The 25,557-nt window shown below is 39.6% G+C and overlaps 1 protein-coding gene across 1 annotated transcript; it reads left to right on the top strand.

Annotated features, from left to right (window-relative positions):
- Window positions 1-6,526: 6,526 nt before the first annotated feature.
- lsm6 (LSM6 homolog, U6 small nuclear RNA and mRNA degradation associated) lies at window positions 6,527-8,660 on the top strand. Its single transcript, XM_034092830.2, has 4 exons — window positions 6,527-6,626; window positions 7,054-7,159; window positions 7,267-7,380; window positions 8,488-8,660. The coding sequence occupies exons 2-4, from the start codon at window positions 7,066-7,068 to the stop codon at window positions 8,520-8,522; spliced, it is 243 nt and encodes an 80-aa protein (XP_033948721.1). The 5' UTR covers window positions 6,527-6,626; window positions 7,054-7,065; the 3' UTR covers window positions 8,523-8,660.
- The last annotated feature ends 16,897 nt before the right edge of the window (window positions 8,661-25,557 follow it).

The raw sequence follows: 25,557 nt of genomic DNA, 5'->3' as shown, positions 1-25,557 counted from the left end.
TCCAACATGGGATCTCGTCTGTTAGATTGGCGCATTGTGAAAAGAGGTTCTCAGTGTCTGGGCGCTTGCCAGCTGACATTCCACGGAGACAAATTGAGAGAGAGGCTCCGGCAGATTTATCGGGCCATTGGCTCGCCTCAGGAATTCTCTTGTAACATGGCACTCCTGTGAAAGGGATAAAGAAATTAGTGTAAAACAGCCCCCCCAACGCCCACTCTCCCGAAGCACCCGTTTAGATATCTAGTACTACTGCCCCCCCCCCCCTCCCCACCCAACACACATTTCCTTTTTTTATATATATAAATGTGGATGAGTACAAGATGGATGGGTCTGAGCTTGAGTCCTCTTATTTCTATGAATATTCAAGAGGGTAGGCAAGAGAGCGTGGCTGTATCCTGGCTGATGAGTCACAGGTCCTCAGTGGCAGGAAGCACTGCTGGTCAAATGACAGAGAGAGAGAAGGAGAGAGAGACATGGAGGAGAGAGGGAGATATGCGTGTGTGTGGGATTTGAAAGGAACTGCTTCTGGCTGTCTTGGATATTTATTCCTTTCTAAAGCAATGAGGTGTTTGGAGAAAGAGGCCAGTTATGTTGTTAATGCTGAAGTGAGAACAGGGAGCATTCTTTTGCACTTGTCCTAACATGTCTTCTGACCTGAGACATTTTAATTGACTTTCTCCAAACTGTCTGGAGAACAAGACCATACATTATACTGTATACACTTTAAAATACAAATTATTAATTATTAATTACCGGTATAGGCTTCCCTGTTGGAAATTCACTTTCGGGTTTTGCATACAGTAGAGCCCTAATGCCATCCCCCCATATCATCTGTCAACTATAGAGGTTATCTGCCAAGTTGATGAACAGAGAGATTGGCTATGAAACACAAGGTGTGACAGTATGGCAATATGTTATAGTATGCAGGCAGGGCTCATCAGGAAAGAGAGGACGAGCGGCTTTGTTCCAAATGTCACGATGCATATTTATGGGAGCACTGGAGTGGCTCCTTGTATAAGCACCATTCACCATCTATCAAGCAAAACCACTACAGTGTCTCTGACAACTTGGTAGGATAGTGTTGTGTGACAAAATGAGCAACTGGGCGATCTGCTCATGGCTCGAGCCAAATTTTCTTGTGAAATGGACTGTCATTTAGATGGTTGAGACGAAAAAGCATGCTGAGGTTAACAAAGTGTAATTATAAGTTACTTTGCACATAATTATTTTCATGACAGGATGCTTCTTCCTATCCAAACAAGCCTGTCATATTGTTTAAAAAAATGTATGTATTGTTCATGCGACAAAAGGGAACAGTGGGATGGCTGGTTTTAGAATGCTTTGCCTCCTTGCCTTCGATTGAGATATTGAAGGGAAGTGAGAGAGGAAAGGTGACATGACAGGGTGTCACATACAGAAAGACAGACAGCAAGATACAAGCAAAGCCCTCAGCATAAGCTCCACTGAGCTCACTTTCCACAAAGGACGATCTCAGGAGAGTTGTGTGCTGGCTGGCTGCGCCCGGCCGTATACCACAGGACGGCAGCCTGACTGTCTGTGCTGCCACTCCTTTGGGAGAGAACATGGCTCCAGGGCTGAAGCTGATTTGAGATGGTCCCAGAACAAACCCCTGTGGGACACCAACCAGGCAGAATTGGTTCTCTCAACCTCTCATCTGAGGCTTTTGAAAGCAGCAGAGCTTGGTTGCTGTGCAGAGCGACAAAACAAGAGGAAGGCTTTCATTTCGAATGTGAGCAGCTCAGTGGATTTCCTCCAAATTACAGGGAGTGATTATATCCCACCTTGTTGGCCATGTGCCACCCCCTACTCTCAGCAAGGGGCCCCCGGGTAGCCAGCCACTGTTAACTGTCAGTGATCACAGCTGAATCATTTAGTGGAAGCTGAGAGGTGTGTCATTGGCACAAAAATAATAAGGAACTAAACCCAAAGAGGAACGAGAGTCGTTGCACACTGTAGGTAATTTACCAATACCTATGATTCTTGATTCGTTATTGCAAAAATAAATGTTTTTCCATTGGATTTGGGAAATTGCAGAAAATAAAAAGCAATTTATGATTTTGAAATCATAACAGAAATGGCTGGAGGTAAAGATTATATTATCAAAACAAACAACATAACAGCGTTACATCAACACAACAGTTATCAAAGGCGCCCTTGTCTTCGCTTTGAATAGTTTATAGTCTCATTTAGCGACTTGTTTGGCACCGCTGCTTTTAAGACAAATTTAAGGCAAGGCAAGTTTATTTAGCACCTTTCAACACAAGGCAATTCAAGGTGCTTTACAAAAATGAAGGACATTCAGACAAAGGCATTTAAAAACAGTCATTACAAAAAAAAAAATATGAATAAAAAGTTACAGTGCAGTTTAAGATATGAATAGTTCACACAGAATGTTCATTAACCGAAAACAAAACACAACCGCTCAGTTTCAATTAAAAGCAGCGGCAAAGAGAAAAGTCTTCACCCTGGATTTAAAAGTAGTATGAGTTGCAGTGGACCTGCAGGTTTAAGCTTCAGAGATTCACAAGTGGGGTGTTGTTCGACATTAATAGTTCAAGCTGGTGTTAACAATAGACCTCATTTCAGGCATTTAAACAATAAACATATCCAAAAAAACAAGTTATATTGTGATGGAGGGACCAGAAGTGCTAAAACGCTAACTCATAGGTTTTCAGGTATCTGAATCACTGTATAACAAAGGGATGCAGAACTCTTAAAGGGGATGAGCTTTATGGATGTAAAGGTCCGACCATCAATGAGACAGTGTGCCACTGAACAGTTGCACAGACAATGCACAGGCATGGAGGGAGTTACAAGAGCTTTGAACAAGTGTGTTTTTAAAACAACCATTGATGCCTCAAAAGCAACAGATCCAAGCGTGCAGCCATGCAGCGGGGGTTTCCTGCCCCCATTTTTGATGGAAGAAAGGTTTCCCATCACTTCTAAGCTATTGGCTCCATACAGTTTGGGATTACATAGAAGCACGAAGGAGGACACTCTGTTTACCAATCTGTTTTTTTTATTTGAAAACTCCCCCAAGCTTTTCCATTATCTACTCCATATCAAGCTTGACCTGAAGAGCAAACCTGGCTTCAGAAGGGTCAATGCAGTCGAGACCTTCTCCACATCCTGCATAGCCGCCCCCCGCCTCCACCTCCACCCCCATCCTGCATATTGCTTTAGGACACAAGAGGGATGTGCACTCCCCTCCTCCTTATTCCCACCCCTGCCTCCATTTACAACTTACAATAGCATCTCCCGTCACCATAATCTTTCTATTTCACTACCCCGCCCCTTGGGCTTAAGATGGATATGGGATTTGTCTCTCAATTGACAGCACCGCTGTTGTGCTTTCTGGCTCTGTCCACTCTTATGGATGGTCAGAGCATCCATTTGAAGAAAAGTCACTTACCGTTTGTCCAGACATTGAGTATTAAAAACTATAGCTTCATAGGGCGAGTGAGCAGAGGAGCCTGACAAAAAGGAACTTTAGATACCTGATTGATTATACTAATAATTATATTACGTACGAGCAATAAAATATAATGTACAGTAGGACAATTACTCATTATAATAATGATGGCAATAAACCCTAATGGTATACCATTATTGCGGTTGCTTGTACTATACTTTCTTAAAACTACTACTTCTGCTACGAATACAAATGGTTATAACAGGAATCATTTAATACCATTTTGATAAATAATATTTTGAACATTTAAAATTGCTGTTACCCAGGCAATACACCTGCATTTATTAATTGTTTTGAGCAACTTGGGGGCAGCTGCACCAACCAGTGAGCACAACATTGACATAAAAAAAATAATCCTTTTTTTTTACGTAATGATACTGTGTTAATTGTCAGCAAACAGTTGCTTATCTACACATATGGAGCAACATAATTATTATTTTAGAGTTTTCTTTCTCACCACTTGAAGGAGAGCAAATCTATAACGAAGTAAATTAATATCCAAAGAAATTGTTGTAAATATATTTCTTTGTTCATTAATAGTATATTTTGTTAGACATCAGATGGGTTAGAACTAGAAGCAAAAACAAAACCTGCTAATGCTTATGCATTTCACTGCTATAACAGGATGGTTATTTTAAAAGGTGTACTGCTACGCAATCCAATTTTAAATAATGTATAGGTTGCTGAATGTGGGGCCATCATTGACATGCTGATGGTGATTGTAAACCCTGATGTCAATCATTACAATTAACCTCCATTTCAGCGTAATTAATATTTGTGTATTTTTGCAGGTTACAAGCTAAACACTCTCATCTCAGGGCACCTGGATACTATGATTTTTCTGGGATTGCTCAGTTTATGTGTATTTTATCATTAGCTCCAGTTACCAAGCTGCCTATTAAAACATAGCCCATTGGAGACACAGCCTCGGTCCTAGGTTACATTTTATTTTAACCATAAATGTAATGCCCTGGGGGGGGGGGGAAAGGATTACCTTAATATCACATTATAGGTTTAATGTATTAAGCAATCAAGTAGTTACATTTGCTGCATTCAGCTGCATAATGAGTAAACATTTTAAATAGCAAAAACACTTTATATTATGGCGAGTCAGACCATCTATTATGATAACAAAGGAAGGTAAATGTTAGTGCACAGAGGTCATTTATTGAAGGCAACAGAGATAAACTGGGATTTTTTTCTGTCCAAAATGTTCCTTCAAAGCGAGAAACAACGAAGGGAACAGGGGACAGGGGAGAAAAAAAATCTTCATTGAATATTCATTAACCGTTGCCTAGGTGTATACATGGCTCTTATCCACTCTTGTTTATGACTTAAGGACTTGTAGTACTGACCTTAGTTTAACACAGAAGCAGATACCAAATTAACCTCTAGCCTCCACAGGGCTAGCCATGCCCTGCTAACAAGCAACCTGTCTAGACACACAAGAAGTACTTTATGATCCCACCTCTCACGATCGCTCTCTCTCTCTTTGCCTCTCTCCATCTTTCTCTCTTTCTCTCAACCTCTCTGTTAACACGTACCGGCACATCCTCTATCCCTACTAACCTCTTGTATCGTTCACCTCAACATTTCATCCCTATTTTGCCCCTGCACCATTTATCATGTACCTCCCAAGCTGTGCAGTGTTTGGGTCATGCACCCAGCTACCAGAGATTTTATCAGATGGTGGACTTTCTCTTGTCCTTCACAACACAGCCTGGCCAGAGCAGAGTAAAATAATAATGGGAAGATCTGAAACCTCAAGGGTGCTTGATTTCAATTAAAGTCACAATAAGTAAGAACAATAGTAAAGCTATACAAATAAAAGCTTAATCATGTTACAGTATACATTTCAAAGCAGATGTCCACATGACTATTGTAAGACCAAGAATTTCAGAAAAGATGGCAGAAATATCTAGCAGAACGTGCAAAGAGGTCACTAAACTCACTTACTGTGTATCATATGCACAGTATAACTATGACATTGTAAAACTGAAATATTACAATCATTTATCTCAAAGGAATAAGATGATAGGAACAACAATTTAAAAATAATTAGCCCTGTCAATTATAGCAATAAAGGCACTTCATTGGTTTCACTATATGTTATACAAATATCATCTATGTGATTCATTCCTTCTCCCCGACTGAGAAGAACAAAACATGTTTATTCCATGTTGAGCCTAAACATTTCAGAAATGAGTGCAAATGCAGGTTATATTTCCCCAATCCAAGGTGATGTATAAATTGCTTATTTTCAACCAACCAGTCAAGAATATGCAGTTCATTTGGGATGCTGCCTTTAAAAACAATATAAAAACAACTGCCAACTGTCACTTATTAGTTAATTGACTAATTGTTGCTACTTTACTGTACTTACAGTCTGCACTATGATCCAGAAATGTCTGTCCTTCCTTGCAGGCGGATCAGACCTGAACCTGTACATCTGGACTCCAGCTAAAGGCTCACTGTCCAGCAGCAGCCAGTTCTCATCTAGACTGTGACAGTTTGCAGTGGTCCATGGAAACTGTGCTGTAAAAATATAGCATAGTGCGGGAACATAGTTATAAATTAGGTTAGAAGCATTCCAGGAATGACTTTTTATAAGGCCTGGTCAAAATCTAAAGCTACCTTTAATAATTTCTCCACAATAAAATGTTATAACAAAGTAGTCATATTCAGATATTAATGTTTATATTTCTACTTGAATGTAAAAGTAAATTGCAAGATAACACATTTATATTTTATACAAATAAAGCAATTGTTAAATGGATGAATTTGAGCTTTTAGTTTGTGTTAGGTCATTTTATTATAACACTATTGGGGATATCAGAAATGTTAAAAAAAAAAAAATCTGTAACAGGCTTATCCACATAAATGCAACGTTTGCAAATTGTTGATGTGTTTACTAAAACTGTGTGTTAAATAATTATAAATATGTCAAACTCTCGAAGCAGAGATTACCCAGTGTCTGTCTACATTTCTGCTCATGTAGTTTTCACTTCACTCAGAATATGTACCACCGCGTTCTTAAGAGTTTTGTCCTCGCTCGGTCTCCGTATAGTACACGCCTCTGATTGGTCAGTTCACGGTCCATGCAAAATACAATCGTTTGGAAGACGTACATCGGGTAAGTGAAACACTACCAAACATTTCGCTTATAATAACAATTATAAAAGCAAACATCTCCATGTGCACTCCGCTTTATATTCAGTAAACGTATACAATGTACTCACAAGCAAAAGCACCCTCTCACACCATTAAGTGCAAGCATTTTCGTGACAGAGTTGGCAGTTAGCCGGTTAGCTACACTCATTAGCTAGCAGCTAACGCTACTTGTCCATACAGTGTGAAGCTAATTATTATTGACTACATCAGTGTTTGGGTCAAAGTGGGAACATGACTACGCGTTACGCTCAGAACCCACTGAAAGACAATCTCTCCTGCTGTTGAATTAAATAAATAAACGCCATCAAGCACGAGTTAGCTGGCACGATGCTAATGTAGCTAGCTGAAGGAAACCATAACAACGTCACTTGTTTCTGCAACTTTTTCAGATCACAGCAAAGATGAGTTTGAGAAAGCAGACCCCGAGTGACTTTCTGAAGCAGATCATTGGGAGACCTGTGGTGGTCAAACTGAACTCTGGAGTGGATTACAGAGGTAATTCACCCGGCATGTACAACATATCCCTTTGTTTCCAGTATGTGATTACAAGTGTTAAGAGTTCTCTTATGCTTTAACAAAACACGTGTGTGATCTGCCTGCAGGTGTCCTGGCCTGCCTGGATGGTTACATGAACATTGCCATCGAGCAGACTGAGGAGTATGTCAACGGGCAGCTCAAGAACAAGTATGGAGATGCTTTTCTAAGAGGAAACAATGGTAAGATTTTCCAATTTATTATTTTATCGCCAATTTGAAGAAGTGAGCATGTGTGCACAATGTTGTCTTATACAAGCCAGTAGCCTCATGGTACTATAAACAAAAACAGGCCACAAGTAGTCAGTTTTTAACCTTTTACACTAGAAAAGGTTCGTTTTTCTAAACTAATAACATTAAACATTGCTTTGTTCCATTTAAGTATCCCTGTGTACAATTACATATCATCTTAATCCTTTAGAGATGTCTTTTGCTCAGTCTTAGAGCGTTGTGGGCAGAGATATCTGTGTCAGATGGTGCCAAAACACATTTTAAGTGACTACACAAATCGGTACTGTTCAACAAAAACAAAAAGTATGACAACCGTCAGAAAAGCACTGACACTGTATTCAGATTCCCCCCTCATTCGTTTAGAACAAATACAAAAGTTTCATTTACTGGCCCCTTTGATTGTTCCAAAAAGTGAACTAGGATATTGCTGATGCTGTAGGAGCTATTATTGTGACTGAAGTTCTCTCAATTGTCGATAAATAAAAAATCCCAGCATGTTTCATTATTTTAGTATTCACTATAAAATCAATGTCTTCCTTCCTGTCCTGATTTCCCCTACACCAGCCATGTGCTGTATTTACTGTTATTCCCTCTTGAGTATGAGTCATGCTGCCCGGTGGAGTTCTGTGTGAAGAACGAGCCAACCGCTTAAGATGGGGCTATTTTAGTCCAAACAGAGCAGGCTCATAACCGGTTTCTCGGTACAGTCTGCAGCTGTACTCGTCCACCCAGAAGGACCAGTGCAAAAAACATTTCTACAATTGAACTCGGAAGAGAGATGTGATCACTCTGAGATCTACATCAGTGAGCCTGTTCTTACAGGGAATGTATTTATGGTGTACCATGGGAAGTCAAGGGTGAGCTATACCGTAAAGAGCTATAAGCATTACGGGTCAGCCTTAAAGTACATGCATATAAATTCCATATGAATGTACAATTGCAGCAGACTTGATCGCATCAAATGAACACATACCAAGACATAATGCATTTCAGATGCCATTGTGTTTATACAGTAAAACTACAGCCTTTTTTAATGTTCAATGTTTTTTCTCTCCACAGTCCTTTACATCAGCACCCAGAAGAGGAAAGTGTAGTGAAGACCCTTGTTTTTTTATTTCCAGTGTTTGATATGTCGGTGGACAACTGTCCTATGTTGTTGGTTCTGTAAAGGCTGAATACCTGTTTGATTTGGTCGAATCGGAATATGTTAATAAATCCCCAGTTTTGATTTACATCTGATTTGGTGAATATTTTTTTGTTCGCATTTTGGTTTGAACTTCACAAAGATAACAATGTTTTTTCTTTCCTCAAGTGTTCTTTGTAAAAATGTTAATGCTGGGTTTGAGGTAACGGTATCATTTCAACAGGCCTTGTTCTCAAAAAGTTTGTTGCTCATATCTTTGGATTTAATTCTTGAATATATCGGGCTTCTTCACAAGTGCCAGTGGGATTGTTGCAGGGGAATACAGATGTTTGGGTTAAATCCCTCTAAGTTCATCCCTGGAGGAAGCAAATCTACCGATGTTTTACCACAAGGCTTCAAAGGGATTAGAACTCATGTGTAATTTGCCAGTACTAATTTTGTAGTTGATCTTGATTCAAATTGCCTACAGAAAGCAATTACTGAATAGCCTGTGTACAAATGTACTTAAATTATAAAGCAAGAGCAGGATGTTAAGTACATTTGTAATTTGAACAGGTGTTTTCATTATTGGAAATAAAACAAAGCAATTGTTTCACATATTAAAAAGACTGCATTTCTACTGAAAGCTGTTGTTTTTTATAATTCTTTTCATAGTGAAGATGAGTGTTGGTACTGGAAATGTTCCTACAGCTCTGACTCACTCCGTTAATGTACCTGCTTCTGAACTTCACTGGTGTCCAGCTGAGACAATCATAAAGCATACGCCTGCATGATGGAGTACTTATGCATACAAAAGCAACTCCCTTTGTTAAATGCAGCATTGGAGAACACTTCAGTACGTACATGTGAAATTAAATTCTTCACTTACTGGCCATTTAAATCAAATCAAGTTTTATTTATATAGCACATTTATAAACGATTTTTGGTCGAGCCAAAGTGCTGTACATATAATAAAAATAGCTAAAAACAGCACAGATTGTTCAGAATATCAGTATGAGGAAAAAAAAAATCCATTACTCAATAACACGAACGACTGCAGGACTCATCTATAAAAGGTGCCACTGCAGGCTATGTCTCTCACATGGACACAGATCTGTCAGATCAGATGTTTCAGTGCTTTTACATGTCTCGCATCACACAGCTTACCTTTTGTCACTGTGACTGCACATAGATGCTCTTTGTTCAGGTTGGGCTTCTGCGGTCTCCATCGACGTGCCCTGTGAAAACGAACGCAGCGGCATATGCAAGGAATTGGAAGTTTATTCCATTTCAGTGTGGCCTGTGGTAATTTAGCAAATGAGTTCAAAAGTGGCATCACCTCATTACACTAAGATAAGGACGCTATAAATACATGATTCATTAGGCTCTTAATGAGAATGCTGTAGTGAAGAGGCAGTGAGGGGAATTATTTTCCTTCCAAGTGTGGATTTTTTGAGAACCTTGTTTTCCAACCTGTACATGCGCGCTCTGGCCCCTGGAAGGAGACAAAAGGCAGCCAAGGTCAGGCCCGACTTGAGAATGAAGGACGCGTTATTGATCAAACTCTGCCGAGCTGCAGCTGTAGAGAGGGAATGTTGTGGGGGGGGGGTGAGCTGCAACACACACACACACACACACACACACACACACACACACACACACACACACACACACACACACACACACACACACACACACACACACACACACACACAGGCTGACATAGGCACTGAGTGATGTGTACACAGAAACGCATTGTACACAGTGCGACCCACAAAGAATCATTATGGCACCTAGTGAGGGTTAGAACAGGCTAATATTTACCCACTGGAATCATAACTGAGCCGCTGGCTGTGTGGCCTTACAGGGAACCCAATTAATACTATTCACGCAAATGACCTAGTGGCTGACATTTTTAAACAAAAACAGGGAAATTAAGCATTCACTTTCTCATTTTGCATGATGGCAGAGTATTGATGTTAGCCTCAACCCTTTTTCAAACGAGACAGTGGAAACAACCGTCTTTTTATTTCACAAAGCTTCTTTCAAGATGCCTTTTCCCCTTGTCGTGCATAGTTTGTTTAGGGCACTATCGCCACTCGCCCCATAAAAGCAGGCGGGCTCAGGGTCTGGCCGAGGATGCTGCAGTGGTTCAGCGTTGACGTATGGTGGTGAGTGATGGAGAGGAGAGGACAAAGGAGGATAGAATAGGTGACAGTCTTGTTATGTGGGAGAAAAGAAAGGAGGAGACTCAAGTCTTATAGCACCACCAGCTGCCCGATGTACAAAACTACAGTGGAGTCGCAGGAGAGAGGAAGGAAGGGGGAGGGAGAGGGGAGTACGACTTTGACCCTGACTGATCACTGCAGCATGACTGTCTAGCCTTTTCACAAGGGATCAAAGGATGACAAGGACAACCTGAAAATCAGTGATTTTCCCCCCATGTTTGACTGTACCATGTTCCTATTTGGACGAGGACTCATTTCTTTCTTCTTCTATGCAAATCTATTCAGAGGCGATCTTTTCATATGAAAGGTTTAGCCAGGGTTGAGAGTTCGCTACACATAGGGAGTCATTTTTCTCTCCCTCGCTTATTTCTTTTCTTCTTATTGCAGTATCAAGGTGAATCACGACACGACAAATGAACGTGTCATCATGTGTGTGCAAAGTAGGAATAATGTGTTGAATGTACAGAGGTTAAAAAACATATCAGAAACACCTTAAATGCAACGCTAAACCAACGCACATTACATCCTCATAACTTAGGGCTTAATCAACTCTTCTCTGGACTGTCTGTCTGCAAACAAAGCACAAGACGTTTAACAAAGATTGGCTTTTGGGAAATATATATATATATTTATTAATATCATCATATGAGGCTAGATATCGTCATTGTCTTTGTATTGTAAATGTTAGATAGGATGCCATTTTCTACATTTAACCAGGATGTTCTAGCAGTTTTATTATTCGCATTTGCTTGCTTAGTCAATAAATCCACATTACTGATGATTACTTATTATAATTCTCATTGTTTTAACATTTTGTCAAAGCTTCAATGTTCTACCCAACATATTGTGATATGATTATGTTCCTATTGCTATCCCGACATTACACTTTCATTGTGTTTGCATAGATGAAAGTTGTATACCGGTTTTGCACGTGTACAGACTCCTCTCTCCTAACAGTGGACGTACTGTCCCGTGTGAACTTGACCAGCGTTAACCTCCACTGACAGCCTGTCATGTGGTTAGGATGTAAATGATGGCAGTGACCTCCCAAACTGTGTCTCTGCTCTCACATTCCTCTGGCTGGGTCAGAGGTCCTGTGAGGTTACTGCAGGATAAACAAACACCTTAGAAACGGCGTTACAATGGCTGACTAATGTTGGAAACAGCTGCTGTGGATTATAAACGGAACACTCCTTGTTTGGCTATTAATCCATTAATCAGATGCGGTGATTCCTCTGAAAATATATGAAGTTGTTGCGTCACTGGCGTTTGGATCCAGAAGGTTCTCTGCTCCACTTCCTTGTCTCTCGGTAACCTAAATACAAGTTCAAGTTTGACGGTTGTTTTGATCCTAATTGAGTGTGAGGGGCCTGTGCTAGCCTCTGCCGCTCGGCAACCCCTAGGCTCTTTATTTAGCCCCGAGGACACTCAACCTTGGCCAGAAATGTAACCCTTGACTTTCTTATCGGGAAGAAGCTATTCCCAGCATGGACAGGGGCTCCTGTGATTTATCTTGGCTCCAAATGGCTGCGTGATGCAGATGGTGAGGTTAGAGGAGCATAACTAGGTACCCTTCAGTAAGCCAGAGAGCAGTACTGTTGCACTCTCAGAGCATTTCACGTGTTGGAGAGGCTCTGATGCTACACTCGCAGACAACAGCCGAAAAAAGTGTTGCATGCTACAGTAACACAGTCCACGTGAGTTTTTGAACCTTGACCCCAAAAGGCTTTCCAGCTGTCACACAACAGAAGGGTCTATTTAGGAAACACACTTGCCTGAAATCTCTTACTAGATTATAAGCATATTGTATTATTGGCCCTGACCTGACCCACTTACAGTACACCACAATAAGCTGGGAGGATGTGAATACAAAGCACTCTTTATCTCAGCAGGCTAACAGTTGTTGTGTCGATGTGTGTGTTCTGTGTTATTAGTGTGTCCTATGAACTTTTGTTTAACCTGTTATAACATAGAGGTGAGGCTTCACAGTTTGGGTTAAGTGGTTTCTTTTATAAACTTCTTTACAATATATATTTCAATGTATGTGAGAGGCTATCTTTCACATTCGAAGACTTGAAACTCAATTCAGACTAATGCCACTTTTCCACTCTCCACTTTGGAAACAGGGCTGAAACAGAGGGGATTATGGGTAATGCTGCAATGATCTGTTTGGTGTTTCAGACAAACACTTCAGAGACATGTTTTGTATATAACTGAGAGCTATAATATATTGATGTAAAACAGTAAAATATGGGACCTTTAACTTTGGACCTCAAGCATTTAGCAAATATGGACGAGAAGTCAAGAACAGATTAAAGAGTGAGAAATGCTCACAGTTCTTAGCAAACAAGATTAGTCTCATCATGTTAGACATGTGTTGAAGAGCAATACAGCATGAATATTTAATTATTTGGAGAGGATTATGACTCAACTTTGTAAAAACACGCTCAACACAGCTTTGAAACAAAACGCTCAAATGTCTCATCATTCAGCGTCTGAAAGACTTAAAATCACCTTGCAGTTTGCTTTGACAAACTTTGACTTAAAAACAGTCCCGCTATCTTATTTCTACTACGTCCCCTTTATTAGGGAATATATAATGTCCTCATTTCCTTAAATTCAATTAAAAAACGTTCTCAATCTGAAAGACAAATACACACCTCTTGTATTCAATGTATGATCTACACAGGTCAAACTAATCAAATTTTAAAAACCTGTGTACACATTTAATAGTTCTGCTTTTATGTTCTTCTTTGTGTTTGGTCTAAATGTGTTGGTTTATCCCTTTTTTAGAACAACGTATCTACCATTTGGGGGATGAAATAGTCCCATTACAAAACACTTTGTACAAGGTAGTGGAAGCGTATTGAATAGCCGTCTCGGGACCTTATCTCACCAATAGTATATTTAGGAATGAGATCATCATCACTTGTGAGCAATAATTAGTGAATATGAAGTAATCAGGCCGTGTCAAAGAGCCATTTTTAGTCGCCTTTTTGTTTCAGATAGGCTATAGCTTGTTCTGTATTGTCAGCCAAGTCCCACTCCTATGCATATGAGATTTGCATGAAATACAAACTAACCCTGCACTCAAGCAATTAGCCTCCATTACGCTGGCGTTCCAATTGCCAATTTGTCTGCCATGCAAGGTAATCCGCAGTGTTGCTGGCACGCACCCAAAATGGTAATAATGTTATTGTAAGAGTCCTTTGTCGTTGTTTCCTCTCAGACTAACGGCCACGGGGCGGCTGGTGTGTCACTGGATGAAATGTTGAGGAAGTGGAAATGTTTGCACGGCAGTCAGGAGTCGAGACATGACCCTTTGCCTCCAATGCTGCAGTGCAAAGGCTTAAAGGCTGCAGCTGCTTAGTCTTTAGTTTTACTCTCTCTTAATGGGTTATTCAGGGTTGTCTTGTTCTGTGGTTGTGTTTTGAGTCTTAATAATAATAATAATAATACATTTATTTTGGGCGGCGCCTTTCAAAACACCCAAGGACACCTTACAGGGTTACAGATTTACAATTTACATTTACAATTTTACCTTACAAATTAAAACAGTGGATTTAGTGAAGTATCAGCCGGGGTAAGACAAGACAAACAACAGGAAATTGACTACAAAAGGACACAAAAGGACACAAAAGGACACAAAAGGACACGGGGTACAGATTATAGAGAAAATGCCAGTTTGAACAGGTGGGTTTTGAGTTGGGTTTTGAATGTTGTTATGGAATCAGACTGTCGGATGTGTCGTGGCAGGGTGTTCCAGAGTCTGGGAGCCGAGCAGCTGAAAGCTCGAGCACCCATGGTTTTGAGGCGATAGCTTAGGACGGTGAGAAGTCCTACGGACGTCTTGTCTTGTGTCTGTTTTTAGGAGGGTCAGACAAAAAAGTAACCAGCAAATGTCTTCTTTTCTTATCAGCGTTGCTTTAAGCCACAGCTATTTTCATCAGGTAAGCTCTTAAAGGTTCAAATCAGGAGTTGGTAAAGGCAAACATAACTAGTGGGAGGGGCAATATTGACCTTATCCAAACATGTTTTGAGAGAAAAAGAAAGGTTTAAGCTAAACTGTCTCTTGTAAACATCCATTACCATTTATACACCAACTTGATTCCACTTTGACCTATTGTCCTGGCCGAAAGTGCTCACAGTGTTCCTCTGCAGTGTGGAATTATTACTGACATTTTGGATGCAATTAATTTCAGGTTAAAGTGTTAGAGGTGTATAAATACAACCTTTCTGAAAGCCTGACCTCTCTTATTCGTTTTGTTGTCGAAGTGATACTGCAGTGTGCCCCAATGTCAGCTTTGGTAATGTTATTATAACCCACAACTATGAAAATAAGACCCAAGTTGTTACAAACAGGAATTACCTGTCAAGATCTGTCTTTATTGTATTTTGTCTTGTCTTTTTCTGTCTTTTGTTTCATGTTTTATTTTGAAAGGTCTTCACCTCCTGTCTCCGGTCTTCTTGCCTGTTTCTGTCTGCGTTGTGTTTTGTCTTTAGATCTGTCTGTGGTTCCCTGTCATTAGTTTCCCTGGTGTGTCTGATTACCCGATTGTGTTCACCTGGTGTCCCTGTGTTTTCTCCTCCCTCCTCACCTGTGTCTTGTTTGTATAATTAGTCTTGTGTGTATTTAAGTTCTGGTTTTTCTGTCTGTCTTTGTCGGTTCGTCTTGTGTTATGACTTGGTCTTCGGTGAGTGTTCTGTTCTGTCTTTGTGATTAATTTAGCCTTGAAATAAAGGAGTCATTTTTGTCACTATAATCTGCATTTGGGTCCTGCTTCCTACACACACCGTGCCCTTTACTGATTTTACAGCTTAGCCTTTTATTGTGTGGCTGTCTGACTGTGTGCCTTTGTATGTGTGTTATTTTCACTTTGTGTGTCCTAAGTTATGGAGCTCAGTGCTTTGACTCGCTGCACTCAGAGTGCCTGTGATATTGCTCAAGGGTAAAGCCAGACAGCAGAGTTATGACTTTAGCCCATCTCCGGCCATCAGGGAGGTCATAAGGAGGCTACAGTCACGCACACACAATTTACCTAACACACAGGGACACACACTAAACAACCCTAATCTATCAGAAACACACACATGCACGGACGCACACACTTGGACACTGGACAAGGGCCATGTATTGAAGTAAGGGCACTGTCATAAACACAATTACAGCCTTTCAGTCTTGGACCTGGGATAGGTCTCTCTTCTCCGTCCGTGTGTGTGTGTGTGTGAGAGAGAGAGAGAGACAAAGAGAGGAGAGACTGTATGTGAACATTTGCGTCACAACATATTATGAGGCAGACGAGGGAGAGCACCTTTCACATCAAGATATGATTTCCCGTACAGGAACAAGAGGCCATTAAATTCAATGTGACACTGCCCAGGTTAGCCACTGATGCTTTTTACGTGGGCGTGTCACTTTGAGAGTTTTTAACGACCATCATGGAAAGTGGAGAGGCGATGCTCTCCAGTCCCCCCCCCCCTCTCTCTCACACACGCACACACACACACACACACACACACACACACACATGCACACGCACACACACCTTTGGCAGAATGAGCTGGTAGGATTGGAGAAGCAGCTTTTATAGGGTAGAAGGATATTAAATGTAAAACCTAGGAGACTTGTATTAAGTGCCAAAAGGAAAGGGGCGCTCCTTTTAACTGTGCATACAAATTGCAACTTGGAATATATATATTTTTTGTTTATTATGACCAATGATGTAATATTCTCCTTAAGAAAAGCTTGTATAACTGTCAGATGAATGTGAGGTGACGTCTGGTGTTCTGTGCATGTTATCTGGGCCGTCCCCAGTCCCCTGGCTGCTGTACTATCACTCTTAGCTGTGTTTTATACATTTTCAAGACATATCTAAGCCCCTTGTGCCCTCTTGTGGCAGAGCTTGGATGTGATTTCCCTCTCAGCCCTCTTGTTCCTTATTTTAATTGACCTGGATTTGTTCCTTTGCTTTGCTGTAATGAAAAAGCGGGAGGTGCCTCGAGACTGAAAATCCTGTCAGCTTCGCCCTGCAGCAATTCCCACACCCTAAAACTGGGTCCCCTTCACAAGATCTACTGTTTGAAGCTGAGCAGAAATAAAATTGTAAAATACCTGGGTGCTTCAATGCCTTGCGATGGATGAATAATTAAGGAATATGCATTTTCCAGATAATGGAGAAGGGCATTTTAATACAATTGGATGTAAATTAATTGAAGAAACACTTTGGCATATATTTGTGTGGGGCTTGTACATGAGTTTGTCTTGTATCCTTATTTCTCTGTGTAAAGAGATGGTAAAATATTCATCCGGCGTTTCACATTGAGTTTCCCTTTATTTGAAAACAGAAAATGAGCGGAATCACTTTTTAAAAAACAGAAACTTGTACAAATGGGACATGTGCTGATTCGGGTCCTGCACTAAGGGAATATGAACAGGGATATCCGACAGATACACATGCATATTCATTCTGTCTGTGTCGACTTCTCCATGCCGCTGAGACTCATATTATCAATACAAGGCAATCAATAATCTACATCATGAACAAGGTCATTCAATCAGAACATGTTGGATTAAAAATTAAACAAATATTAAATTAGTTTCCGAAGGAGATGAAGAATCCAACTTTTTAATTCAAAGATTATACAATCATTTGATAGTTACAGAGACCTTACATGAAAAAATTAAATGCTGTATAAATATACAAAATACTGCATGGATGTGTGATTAAAATCAATCATCCCAGCAGTAAAAAAATAATAGATTTTCCCATTTGTTAACGACTGTAAGACTGCTGTGGATTAATCTGAATAATGATTCAGTTACTTTAAAGTTATGTCAGATGATTAACTCATAACACAGTGTGGTATCACATACAAAGTATATTTGAGGAGGAATTCACCCTCAGTCCTTTTGGATTTTTATTTTACTGTTGTCATAACAGAGGTTATGTCCCTGCAGTTATACACTTCGACCATCGTCCTGTTTAATTTGACACATGATGACTCATCAGAGGTTGCACTCTTACATTAAAGCCTGGTGACACATCAGTGGCCTCTACATGAAACAGAAACCTCTCTCTTCATCACTCTTCTTCGTGATGCAGAGCTGGATTGAATCATCTTTGCTCGGGGATGGTAGCAGAGAGCCTGGCAGGCTGGGGTGGAGGTGTGTGTACATGTTTGTGTGTGAGTGTGTGTTGAATTTGTTGTGTGTGCGTTCCGTCCTAATTAAGCATCAGCAGCTTCTTGGACCAGGGGGAGGCAAGACTTCACAGCCATTAAATCAGGACAATGCTTTTTGTGTCACTGGTGCTGGCATAAGATGCCCTGCCTCCCCTCCTTCTCCTTGCATGTCCTCTCTCCCCTCACCCTCCCACCTCCTCACCCTCCGTCAGTCTCACAGCTGCCATGCAGCATACTGCTCCAAAAATAAATGATGGCTTCCCAAGAGCATGGTCAAGGCCGGGAGGTTGGCAGAGTTGCCTTCTCTCTGGCACGACCCCTACTGGTGGATCGTGGTCACTACGACACACTATTATCTTGATAATAATAATAATACACCGTAATGTGTAATGTATGTGCGGTGGTGGCGAAGTCCATAGGGACTTGGCTTGGCAACTGGAAGGTCACCAGTTCAAGTCCCGGAAAGACTAAGTGCTACCGAGGTGTCCCTGAGCAAGGCACCGTTCCCTACACTGCTCCCCGGGCGCCGTACATAATGGCAGCCCACTGCTCCTAACACTAGGATGGGTCAAATGCAGAGAAACCGTTTCGTTACATGGTACCTGTACTGTGTAATGACAATAAGTTGAATCTATCTATCTATTTCGTAGTTTGTGTACATTTTATTTTTATTTGTGTATGTTTATATAAATATTTGTTTTCTATTTTATCTTTTAATGGAAGTTTAAAATACCTTTATTGTATCCCCTTATTGCTCTTTTTATATTGTATTTGATTTCATTCTTAAATGGAGCAACGGTCACAAAATCCAATTCCCCCTTAAAAAAATAATCATTTTGATTCTGATTAATTAGAGACATGAACAGAGGCTGCACAAAATAACAGAAATACTGTTAAATATAATACCAACAATTACAGCTTTTTTCAGTAGTTTTTTGCTCTTGAATCACTTTATCGCTCGTTTTCATGCATAAGAAAATATTTACAATGTTTAAGTTAATATTGGATTACACAGGTGCTCATGCACTTTATTTAAAATGTATTTTGGGAATAAGTCATTCAATATCTTCAAACCAACACTGAACAAAAATATAAACGCAACACTTTTGTTTTTGCTCCCATTTTTCATGAGATGAACTCAAAGATCTAGGGTTAGGGCAGCGTTTCTCAAAGTGTGGGGCGCGCCCCACTGGTGGGGCGCAGAGATGTGATAGGTGGGTCGCGAAAAAAAAAAAATTATTTAAAAAAAAAAAAAATCAAATCAAATCAAATTTCTTTTTTTACATTTTTTTTTCACATTTATTTATTATTTATACACTGGTGGAATATCAAAACAACGTCCCGCCCGGGGTGCAAAACGTATCAATGAAAAGCGACCCTCTACCACACAAAACAACACCTGTAGATAACACAATTTGTGTTCTTTGAAATTGAAAAGGATATTGCATTGTGTTTGTTACTTTCGTTGCAGTTGTATGTCTTAAGTGTAATTTGGCATGCTTTTATTTTGAAGGCGAGTTTACGCTGTTGACAGTTGTTGTTGCTATGGAAACAAGAAACTTTTCACAGCGGGCGGAACTTGTCATAAAGTCCGCGATAATAAAGCCCACCCATTTAGAGGGAAGAAATGATTGGTCAATTGTACTGTCATTTGACATTACTCTCGTTCAGTTACTATAGCTGGCCCTCTGTGAATTCATAGCTGGACGTCCAATCAGCTCCTGTCTTCACAGACTCGCAGAGAGGAGCTTCTTTCATTTAACCCTTCACATTCAAACTGAATAGGCAGATTCAAAGGATTTGAAAAAAATCATCAAAAAGTTATTTTTGGTAAAACTATTGACAAATATTACTAAAAACATATTTAAAAAAAAATACAAATAAAAATATAATTTGTTTTAATGTTTTTAAATATTATTTTGTAGAATATCTTAGGCCCTCAGAGACAGGCTCGCCACTGGTAAAAATCTCTCATACACACGTGTGAAACGCTCTCACAGACACACACAACAGCGTTGCAGTCGGGAGGAAAAGCAATGTGGAGCGAGAGAGCGAGAGAGCAAGAGAGAGAGAGCACACCTTTATCTATTTAATAAAGTTGTGCAAAATAAAGTAAGAAATCATTCCAATGTGTACTATAGGACAGTAAAAAGTTTAAAAGGGGAGTGATTAGTCAAATATGCATAAATAAAAAGAAAGAATGCTAACTAGGTAACATAAGATAAGAATAAACAAGTTTAAATGATTTGTTGTGATCATATTCTAAAGATGTTTGGATTATTGAAAAGTATACAGCTCCCTTTCATCTGAGTGTTGAGAGCTGTATCCATAAATTCATGTTCAAGTAGGGCTGCTCGATTATGGCAAAAATCATAATCTCGATCATTTGGGTCAATAATTGATATCACGATTATTAAAAACGATTAACCATTTACTTTGAAAAACATCAATTTATTGAAGAAAATAATTTGAAAAGTATGTTTTAAGAGTTGATTACCCTGAACTTTAAGTATAATTCAACTGAAAAACCTATTTAAAAAATAAATAAAATCGTTTTATTTCGATTATGTTGTTTTCATAATCGTTGCAAGCCAAAATCGTAATTGCGATTAAAATACGATTTAATTGAGCAGCCCTAGCTCAAAGTGCACCAGATTGATGCATTCAACTTTAACATTTAAAAAAAATCTTACTGGGGGTGCATGCCCCCGGACCCTCGAGGATGTGACGTCCACCACCAAATAAAGCAGGTTAAAATAATTAAATTGCATACATTTTACTTTAGTAAACACTGAAAACGGGTCCCACAGACCCAAACAGCACTCAAAGGTTAAAGGTAGCATATAATAATGTTAAAATGTGCTAAATATATACACTGCAAAAAAACAAAAAAGAGGAGTAAAATTAGCTCACGACTTGTTTTATTTTTTTAAAGTAACCCTCATCCTAAAGAAAGTTGGAGAACCCTGTTATAGAACGATACATTTGACAATTTTAAGCTTGGCCTACCATTTGATTGGAGCGATGAGGAACAGGTGGGGCTTGAAAAGGCCCACCTGTTCAAAGTGGGGAATGGCAGAAAAAGTTTGAGAACCACTGGGTTAGGGTAATGTTGTGAATCGAGTGGCCCATGGTGGTGGTGGGGTTATGGTATGGGCAGGCGTATGTAATGGACGACAAACACAGGCCACTCGATTCACAACATTACCCTAACCCTAACCCTACCCCTAACCCTACCCCTCACACCAGATACTGACTGGTTTTCGGACCCCCCCAGACCCCCACAATAAAGCAAAACTGCACGTTTCAGAGTGGCCTTTTATTGTGGCCAGCCTAAGGCACACCTGTGCAATAATCATGCTGTCTAATCAGCATCTTGATATGCCACACCTGTGAGGTGGGATGGATTATCTCGGTAAAAGGAGAAATGCTCACTAACAGATTTTTTCAGATTTTTGAACAATATTTGAGAGAAATGGTTATTTTGTGTATATAGAAAATGTTTTAGATCTTTGAGTTCATCTCATAAAAAATGGGAGCAAAAACAAAAGTGTTGCGTTTATATTTGTGTTCAGTGTAATTTACTTTCTACTCGCTGTATGTCAGATCCAAACAGATAGTGTCTTTATCTGACCTGGTGTTTGTCTGTACACCATCAGCTTGTGTTTTGATGAAAGCACAAACTGGACGAGTAAAACAGGAAATGAGGGCACTGACCATTGGAAGTGGGTCAGTATGAGAGTCCTGATACAGACATGACCTGAGGCTTAGTCACTCTCAGGAAAAAGGGAAGTCAGTAATAATAATAACTAATAATAATAGATTCAATATTTCAATCCTTTTTCAGCTTTTCAAATATGAAGATCTGCTGTTTTTCTCTGTTTTAAACTCAATTATAATTTCTTTAAATGTGGGTTTGGGACTGTTGAAACAAGACATCAGCTTGAGTTGTGGGAGATTGTGATGGCTGTTTTCACTTTTTTTTAATGGAACAAACATTTACTTGTTAAATCAGAAGACACTATTATAGTGATAGTTTGCAGCCCAACATAAATCAGAAATCAGTGTTGCATTTCTACAGTTGTATCTATAATCAGTAAAACCAGTGACATTATTGGCAACATAAAACAGGGTCAGGGAAATGACAGGAACACAGACAAATATAATACAACTCAATACATGCAGCAACCCCACAAGCTCAAGAGCACCATCAAGTTGACCAAGTATTTGACGCAGCAATATCACTCAAATCTGAGGTCAGTGTATGATATTGTATAAGTGTTCATATCATTCTGTTCATACACTGCAATGCATGGCTACTCATGTTCGTAGGCAGTGTGCCCATCAGATGTTTGGACAATATTAAACTGTTATCTGTATTATTTTGCAGATCAAATCAAACATACATTTGCATTTATCTGCAATATAATACAAAAGGGATTAACCCGATATTAAGCACACGAGTAGACACACACACACACACACACACACACACACACACACACACACACACACACACACACACACACACACACACACACACACACACACACACACACACACACACACACACACACACACACACACACACACACACACACACACACACACACACACACACACACACACACACACACACACACACACACACACACACACACACACACACACACACACACACACACACACACACACACACAGTCTCATCCTCACTCCATCAAACTCGGTGCTGCAGAGTGGATGAAGTAGCTCGGAGGCAAGTCTTTTTGTCTGGTATTAATTTGACATATTCTGAGGAGGCCATATATATCTTTTACCCATTTAATTAGTTCTGCTGTCTCTAAGTTGGTCAGATCTATTTTACCCGTATAGGCTGGTCCAGTCATGGAATTCATCAATATATGAAATATATGCTTTGCATCTCCGAGGACTATCCGGGCTTTAATACATATTCAATGTGTGAGTTATTGTTGTCAAAGGCAGACGCATGGAGCTGCAGTTGAAGAGAGAATTGAGAGCAATTTAACTCACATTTCCACACAGGCTGTTATTGACTTTGGCATGAAACATTATGAATAATGGCGTAGTTTACTTAAATACAAATACATGTTCACAGACACAGACCAGTGCTAAGGGCCTTAGGCATTTTAGCTTGAATACTTTCCACAAAATAATTCAGGACATGTGTTGCTTGTGAAATGCAATCAAAACATCTCAATAGATGATTTATTAATTTAAACAAAAATGTATACAAGTTTTATAGATGTTTTCCTTTGACTGTTTGAGTGTGATGCCTCTGTAAATGAGAGTGGTGCAGCAGTGGGTGTCCACTAGGGGTCAGGATGACACAAAACATCCATGACCTGCTGAAATAACTCCACACAGGATGTTTAAACAATGTGTTATAATCTGAGATCCTTACAAATATATTCACATACAAAATTGGTAAGAATATTAGTTTTAATTGAAAAACTATTTGTATTTGTATTTTATTTATGTTTCAATCAATGCATTACACTTTAATATATGTTGTCGTATATTTATTGTAGGGACTATTAGAAAGTTTGACATATGTTGTAACAATAAATGTTAAATTAATAAAACCTCCATAATTAACTGGAGATGTTTTTGTTTTAATTAGTGACCAGAGCCCAATTGAATTTAAAATCTTAAACACATTCCGTGCAGTCACCGAGCCATGAGCGATGTAGAAATGACCTAGAGCTATATCCTAGAATATGTTACCCAAAGTTATTAACTGTATGCTGTCTTTATAAGACTCATGGCTATATTTAAATTTGCAAACCAAGGTAGCAAGTATATTTCTAAATGTCAGACTTTCTGAAAAGTGTTTGAATCAGTTTTTGTTAGAAAGCTGAAACGGAAAAAATAAAAACAGAATGACCGAAGAACATCACATTTATTTTAAACTTTCCTCTATTCCTTATTGAACTCACTGTAATATTGTTAACTTAATTGGTCCTAGCAGCAGTTCTAGATGTACGCAACACATTTTTTTAAATGTATCTCCTGTTAAAAAATAAATGTTCTGTATATGTATTTTTCTGCTGACATCTGTAGATTAAATTGGATTTTAAAATGTGTCAATACACAGCAGTTAAACGCTCTTACTAATATATTAACAATACAAACGATTTATATTTGGGAGTGGACCAAAACAATTAATACAATGTCTTTTTATTTTTTTATATAATTATCTCCTCCCTTTATCGTTTGTTTCGTATGTTAAGAGGATGAGTATTTAAAAAAAGTTGCTATTCAAAATGTATACCTATTTATTTTGTATTTATCTTATTTATTATTTTAATGAAGGCAAGCACTGCCAGAGTTTGGTCCATCGTTCTTTCATTGACACATCCTTCACAACACAGCCATATGTGTATGGGTTTAACAAGTCCACTAATCAAATATAATCACAGACAGAACAGAAAATACATATCTTACATATAAAAAAGAGCAAATAAATCAAAAGTTCACACTCAGTACAGGCAACTAAGGTTTGGTCTACCTGGTGAGGGACAGCAGCACTTTTTGTTATGAAGACAAGAAAGTTTCAGTAAAAAAAAAAAAAAAACGTCATGAAGTTCCACTTCTTTACACTCTCACCCGTTAGCAAACAACACGTGTTCCCTGTTAGTGTGTGGACATATGTGTTGTGTATCGCAGGGTGCTAATACACACAGCACAGCTCCAACATGCTGGAGCCTTTAACAAGCTGTCAGGGGCCAAAACATTGTTCTCCTGCAACAGTTAACACAGCACATCAGCACAGCTCCACAGTGACACCCTCAGTGCACTACAGAGCACCTCTGCGGCCTGGAAAACACACACACACACACACACACACACACACACACACACACACACACACACACACACCACACACACACACACACACACACACACACACACACACACACACACACACACACACACACACACACACACACACACACACACACACACACACACACACACACCAGAGCAGCTAATAGGCAGCAGTGTTCTTGCTTAATGGAAGTGCAGAGAGAGTTCTGCTGTTGAGGTAGATAGGGCCCTCTGGGCAAAAACACATTAACCTATTTGGAGGGCGTGAATTCTAGATGGTGTTATTAGCAGAGAGTCTCAGCACCTTGAGCTGAGCCACACTAATACTCAGTGTGAGTTTGTGTTTGTATGTCAAGAGAGAGAAAGTAGGTGAGAAGAAGAAGAGAGAAAATTCTCTTTCAGACCCGAGTGAAAGTCTTTGCACAATCCATCTCTGAGGTGTGCATCAGCAGGGCGAAGGAGAGCCGGACTCCCTTCACTGAGGGTGTATTCGTCATGTGGCGGCTGCACAACAAGTCAATACGGTGCACTGAAAACCTAGTGAGAAACAAACATGGCCACAAATGGACTAGGTTCACAGTGGGCTTAACGACACGTTGTGTTGCCTTGCCCTTTAAACAAGAGCAATGAAATGTCTTCTCTGTCACTACCACTGCTATTTTTGCACTAAATGCTTTGAAAAGAGGGGGCAATTACGCTTAAGCCATCACCAGTTCTATCCAATTAGCCAATTAAGGCTAATTACAG

The sequence above is a fragment of the Pseudochaenichthys georgianus genome, chromosome 1 (assembly GCF_902827115.2).
Source record: "Pseudochaenichthys georgianus chromosome 1, fPseGeo1.2, whole genome shotgun sequence".
Lineage (NCBI taxonomy): Eukaryota > Metazoa > Chordata > Actinopteri > Perciformes > Channichthyidae > Pseudochaenichthys > Pseudochaenichthys georgianus.
The sequence above is the reverse complement of the archived record's forward strand: the minus strand, read 5'-3'. Positions and strand labels throughout refer to the sequence as shown.

What these genes read in the sequence shown, in the direction of transcription:
- lsm6 (XM_034092830.2), top strand. Translation starts at nt 7,066, where the DNA reads ATGAGTTTGAGAAAGCAGACCCCGAGTGACTTTCTGAAGCAGATCATT. An exon ending in CTCTGGAGTGGATTACAGAG is followed by an intron (nt 7,160 to 7,266) that starts GTAATTCACCCG and finishes ATCTGCCTGCAG; the next exon opens with GTGTCCTGGCCTGCCTGGAT. An exon ending in TTTTCTAAGAGGAAACAATG is followed by an intron (nt 7,381 to 8,487) that starts GTAAGATTTTCC and finishes TTCTCTCCACAG; the next exon opens with TCCTTTACATCAGCACCCAG.